We start from the raw sequence: 6,151 nt of genomic DNA, 5'->3' as shown, positions 1-6,151 counted from the left end.
GATTGCGATGCAGAAGTGTATTTGTGTCCTTCTAGTAACATCAGTATCTTTTTCTTTTCTCCTTTAGATTCAATCGCCAACAAGTTGCACATGCAGAAAGTATCTGACTTTGCTTTGTCGCCTGGAGCTCAGCCCAGCAAGGTCAGAGCCTGCAAAGAGCAACACCCATACACCACTATGTGGGGCGTGTCATCACGTCTGTCCTGTCTGTCCCTGCAGGTTGCCATATATGTCCCAGGAATCAAAGGAGCGCCATCATTTGTGCGTCTGTATCAGTACCCGGTTCTGGGCGGGCCGAGCGCTGCGCTGGCCAACAAGAGCTTCTTTAAGGCAGATAAAGTCAGAATGCAGTGGAACCAAAAAGGTGAGAGTTAAGCAATGAGTTCAGAGAGGATCATCTTCAAGGTTAACTTGGGTTTCCTTCACTCAGCGTCGGCCATCCTGGTCACGGCGAGCACCGAGGTGGACAAAAGCGGAGCTTCATATTATGGCGAGCAGACATTGCACTACCTGGCAGTGAACGGAGAGACGGCGCTGGTTCAGCTCGGTAAGAACTGGGCTCAGTCCGAATAAAAGCTTCAGCTCTGATTCCGAAAACTAACTCCTCCATTTGACTTTTCAAACAGCGAAAAACGGGCCAATCTACGACGTGGCGTGGAGTCCAAACTCCATGGAGTTCTGCGTGGTGTACGGCTTCATGCCGGCCAAAGCCACGGTCTTCAACCTGAAGTGTGACCCGGTGTTCGACTTTGGCACCGGTCCCCGCAATGCTGCCTACTACAGGTGAGAGCGGCTTTTCTACAGCTCTGCCAGCGCTCTTGTTTACGCAAATGATTTTTACACGAGGAAATCTATTAGTAGATGCAAAGCTACAGTTTTCACTCTAAAAGCCTTTAGTGTCTGATAAAATGCGGCTCCTCACAGTGAATTCCTGCAGAGTGATCATCCTTCCTGGTCTCAGTCCTCAGGGTCACATCCTTGTACTGGCTGGCTTCGGGAACCTAAGAGGCCATATGGAGGTTTGGGACGTGAAGAAGTATAAACAGGTGAGGGGTTTGCCTTCAGCATGAACACTCAGGTCTGATGTGATGTAAACATGATGCTGCATTAGCACGAGGCGCTGCTGCCCAAGCTGCTGAGAACAGAGAAGGCCTTTAAATGAACTCCTCTCTCTTGTAGTGTTTCATTTACAAATGTGAGCCAAACTTTAATTCTCTGCTAATTTCAGAAATGCAAAGTTTTGTAGTTGTGATGTTTCCATTAAATAACAAATGCTATTTAAATGAGCCTTTAATACATTTGTTCATGGTGTAACACTGAAAACAACATGGCAGCAGACATATATCCATATTTCTGCCACAGCTTTAGGGGGCGCCATCCTCTTCCAACCATTTCTGGTCATCTTCCTCTTTCTATAATGCTACGTTCAGACCGCAAGCGCTGGCGGCAGCAGAAACGGCCAGTTTACATGCTAGGTCAATAGTGAACAAGGCGCAGCAAAAGGTCCTGCAGCAGGAGCAGCACGTCATGAGCTTCAACCAATCAGAGAAGCTGATCTGGGAGCTGGCAGGGAGACAGACACAGCACTGCTGATGCAGATCGCTATGATCACTCCTCTGAAACAGTTTATTAACGCCTAAATTAACCTAAAATGTTGAAAACTATCAGTAAAATATGTTTGCTTTCATTATTCTGGTGCCTGCAGTTTGGATTATGTACATGAAAAATACCTTCCAGCCGCTGCAAATGGTAGCGGAAAACCGCGAAGAGGCGACCGGGCCAGAGGCTGCTGTTGAATGGGATTCCCAGTTACAGCGGACCGCCGGTGTACGGGGGTCTGAGCAGCTCCAACAGCGAAATAACATTTGAAGGCAGGATCGTTATCTTGATAAACTGACTGCGCAGTTAAAGTTTTCAGGTGGACTTTCTCACTAAAAAAACATTAGAACTACTTTTTACCCACTGATCACAGCAAATATAGCAAAAGCGCTCTCTGCCGTTGAACACAGGAGCATCAGACGCATCTGGACACAAAGAACGGATAGCGTAGCTCCGCCCAACACGCATCAGACCTGCTTTTCGACTGCGCAGCTAGAGCACCAAAAATGAAGCAGCACGCATGTTTTTGCTGCTTCTGCATTGTGCAGTCTGAACGTAGCATAAGGCATTCAGGTTCAGCTGCAGATCCTCATGTGCTTGGGAAACAAAAGTGGCTGAAAAACCACATCATTGAAGCCTTAAAAACCTTTTATCTTAACTATTTTTTTTTTTTCAAAATTACAGTTTTTCCACTAGCAAATACATTTTTATTTTATTTTAAAGTTGAGTGGTAATTCAGCTCCTGCTGAACAGATTCCTTATATTAATGTTCACCAGATTCCTGTAATATGAACCGTGTAGACATGGCGTATATCCTACTATTGACAAAGTACAAAGTTGTACTTTTCTCCAAACTATTTCACTATAAAGTAAAAATGAATATCAAAGCTTGCTGTAAAAGTAGCTTTGTTATTGTTACTGCTATTACAGGTTAACGGTAATAATCTTATTTTAAGGCAACATCTGCACTAGTAGCTGTTTTATCTGCTGGTTAATGTCAGCTTCTTATTTCCACCTCATTTTACACGTTGGCTCATGTTGGCTTCGTATAGCACACGATTTTTCCTGGTACTCCATGTCAGCAGCTTTCTGCTGTTATTTTTCCAAGTCCGCTCACTTTTCCAAAGGTCTCATCCCCATGACTCTCTGCCCCTCAGGTGTCCAAGCCCGAGGCTCCGGACGCCACCTTTTTCTCCTGGTGTCCGGATGGCGAGCACATCGTCACGGCAACGTGTTCCCCTCGGCTGCGGGTCAGTAACGGATTTAAGATCTGGCACTACACAGGCTCGGTGCTGCACAAACACAGCGTTGCTGAGAACTCGCAGCTTTGGGAGGTGTGCTGGCAGTCCTTCCCAAGCGGGGCGTTTCCTGAGCGCCCCGTAAAATACCAGGCAGCACCCAGTGAGCTGGGGACCACTCAGGCTGCACCCACGCAGGCGTACCGCCCACCAGCACTGAGACACCTACCCGCCACACCCAGCACCAAACTGGTAAGGAAGCAGCAGGAAGCGGACCAGTTCCTGTTCTGCCACTGAAACGTTTTTCTTCGAATTATTAACTAGATCTGAATACCTTATGTATGTGATTATAGAAATAGAAATGTTAGTGTTTGTCTTCTATCAGCATGAGGATGAGCCTCCTCAGGACCTCCGAAAAGGACACTCAGGAGAGAAGAGTCTCTCCAAGTCTGCTCTGAAGAACCAGAGGAAGCGCGAAGCTAAGAAAGCAGCCAAACAGGTGAACAGACTCTGGATGCTTCGTCCCTCGTTACGTCATCTCTCTGATGATCTTTCTAATCATTGATGATCTGTACGCTAACTTTAATGCAGGAGGCCAAACCTGACCCTGAACCTGCGTCTGCTCCCGCCCCTGTGAGCAACAGCCAATCAGAGGCAAGCAGCGGCGACCCAGAGACAGACAAGAAGATCAAGAATCTAAAGAAGGTGAGAAGAGTTATGGAGGGAATTTAGTTCCATTGTTATTGCAAAAAACAAGTTTTGTTAATGGAAATAAAAAAAAAAAATGCATCCAGGAATGGAATTTTGGAAAACATTTTAATAAAAAAAAAGTTTTGAGATAAATTTAGCTGTTTTCAAATGATTCATTTTTTTTTTGTAAGAATCAATTCCTAAAACTTTGAAAATTGAAAACATCACATTTAAAGAAAACTTACATTTTTAAATACATTTAAAAATAAATAATAAAAAGAAAAGTTCCACTCAAAAACATTGATTGTAAATATTTTAGGTTTATTTCTTGACGACATTTTTTTTTTTTTTTTCAATTTCCATTTACAAAATTATTTTGCTGCAGCAAAAACGCAACAAAATATAATCTGTCCGGAAGAAAAATCAACACCATCAACTTAACCATGTCATTTTACTCTAAGTTGTAAGACAGACTATTATTTGGAAGAGTATCTCTGTATTAAAGGTCTGACAGAGACCAGAGGACATCTAACTTTTGTGTTTTTATAGGCGCCATTTTGATTTGTGACGGCAGCGTCTTTTTGAATATTCCAGATTTAAACCGTTTGTTTTTCTCTCACAAATAGCAGCCTTCCTATTCTATGCAGTCATTCCCACTGGCTCAGTAGCACTGAGCTTTGAAGGACGAATCTTTCTCTGTCGTCTGTCTGTTTTGGACAGAAAATGCATCAGTTCCTAAGAAGTAGATAAACCAGACAGGAAGTCGGTCAGAAAGGTGAAACGCTTCTGGTACATTTCAGCACAGCTGTTGTTGCATACATGAGCAGCTCCTGCTTCCAGACCAGAAAAAACACTAAAAACAGCTTTATAATAATAGCATAAATGCAACTAGAGATTACTCCCCTACTTGATTATTTGTTGACTCATTTATGGCTTAACTGATTGATATTTTAACAAGAAACATGCTTCATCTGAGATTTTTGAATCAAGCTAAAACTGCAAGTTAAGGAGTTCTAAATGGCGCATATCTGCAAACAATAAAGGTTTTTCATGTTTTAAATTGAAATTATTCATATTAATAGTATATTTATGGTGCCTAAGTCCTGAGCTGATATTTATATCGGTTTATTACAATATAAGCCTACTAAAATCTCTGATATAAACATGCTGAGAGAATCACTCCACTGTCTGTTTCTATATAGAGTTCATGTTACCCACTGCCTGTTGTTTTCATACCCTTTGTTGATGATGAATAATATCTGTTTATTTAATATCCTTTAATGAATTCTGATATCCAACACTAAAACATAAGTACCGTAAATCCTCTAATATAGGCCGAGGCCTTTATTTAACTCGGGTACATCTTGGTCCAGGCCATTATTGGAAGTTGGGCCAGATTTAGAGGCAGGCCTTTATTTCTATTTGGAAATATGCCTCATTAACCCGTCACTATTGGAGGCTCATTGTCGTGTCTTTGTGTGTTTTTAGAAGCTAAAGGCCATCGAGGAGCTGAGGGAGCAGCAGGCGTCTGGAAAAGTTCTGCAGAAAAACCAGGTGACGGATCTCAAAACATTGACTAACATCATCTGCAAACAGTATAACATTAGGATACGTAAAACCCAGACTGGAGCAGATTAAATGTTGTGATGGGATGTGATATTCCGAGGGAAGGTTTCCCATCTCACTGAGAATGATGACATCAATGTTATCTTCTTTTCTGCTGTAGCTTGAGAAGATGCAGAAGGAGGAGCAGCTGCTGAAGGAGCTGCAGGAGCTGCAGATTGAACAGTAGGAGGCCATATTCACCTCCCATCATGCTTCACTCTGTCACACATCCTGGATCAGTGGCGCCATCCTCTGATTTACAGACTGGATGGAGGCGGAGTTTCATCATGAACCTTTGTTGTTTCAGCTGATCAGTTAGATACAGATATTTTAGATCAGTTCTGGGAAATGTAGGCAGCAGCAGGTTTTAGTTCAACGGCTGTTTTTTTTGTGAAAGATGGAAAATGCTGCCTCATCTGTACATAATTCTTTAACAATAAAAGCCTCTTCTGAAACAAAGTGTCTTTATTCATGATCCCTGATTCTGGTTTTGGGTCCAGCATCAGAACAGCAGCAGCATTGTTAATGTACTTAAGTACACTTTTTAGGTATCTATACTTTGCTCCATTACTTATTTTTCTTCCTACTTCTGACTTCTACTCATTATTTTTTTAAAACAAATGTTACTCATTACTCTTGGCTTCGATTTAATGTTGGCTCCATCCACATCTAGTGAAAACTAGTGTGATTGGATGAGTCATATAACGCAAACACTCATTGGTTAGCTAAAGGAAATCATCAGAAGCAAGCAGGTGTTCTTCAAACTGTAAACATGAATTGTCTATGCCATGCTACAGTGTAGGATTCAGAAAAAGATGTTGAAATGTCTGAAAGGTCGGACACAGGTGAGAGCGTATCGGGAGATGAAGACCAACAAGACCTGCCTCATCCTTGGCCCGATCTCTAAACGTTTTTTTTTATTGTCATAAAATTAAGCTTTCCATTCATATAGTGGCATCTGGCTGTTTTTTTTTTTACTTTGTACTTTTATACTTTAAGTAGTTTTTGGAGCACATACT

At 42.2% G+C, this 6,151-nt stretch overlaps 1 protein-coding gene across 1 annotated transcript in view; it reads left to right on the top strand.

The window, feature by feature from the left end:
- Positions 1-5,585, top strand: part of eif2a (eukaryotic translation initiation factor 2A) — a 16,972-nt gene extending 11,387 nt beyond the window's left edge. Inside the window, exons 7-16 of the mRNA XM_015402114.1 lie at positions 68-141; positions 220-364; positions 431-547; positions 627-783; positions 962-1,046; positions 2,757-3,089; positions 3,223-3,336; positions 3,429-3,542; positions 5,016-5,081; positions 5,254-5,585. Coding sequence (XP_015257600.1) covers positions 68-141; positions 220-364; positions 431-547; positions 627-783; positions 962-1,046; positions 2,757-3,089; positions 3,223-3,336; positions 3,429-3,542; positions 5,016-5,081; positions 5,254-5,319 — 1,271 coding nt within the window. The 3' untranslated portion in view covers positions 5,320-5,585. The remainder of the gene's footprint in view (positions 1-67; positions 142-219; positions 365-430; positions 548-626; positions 784-961; positions 1,047-2,756; positions 3,090-3,222; positions 3,337-3,428; positions 3,543-5,015; positions 5,082-5,253) is intronic.
- The last annotated feature ends 566 nt before the right edge of the window (positions 5,586-6,151 follow it).

This window comes from Cyprinodon variegatus, unplaced genomic scaffold, assembly GCF_000732505.1.
Source record: "Cyprinodon variegatus isolate N-32 unplaced genomic scaffold, C_variegatus-1.0 Scaffold1301, whole genome shotgun sequence".
NCBI classification, from domain to species: Eukaryota; Metazoa; Chordata; class Actinopteri; order Cyprinodontiformes; family Cyprinodontidae; genus Cyprinodon; species Cyprinodon variegatus.
Note: the sequence above shows the minus strand (reverse complement) of the source record. Positions and strands in the feature narration are given on the sequence as shown.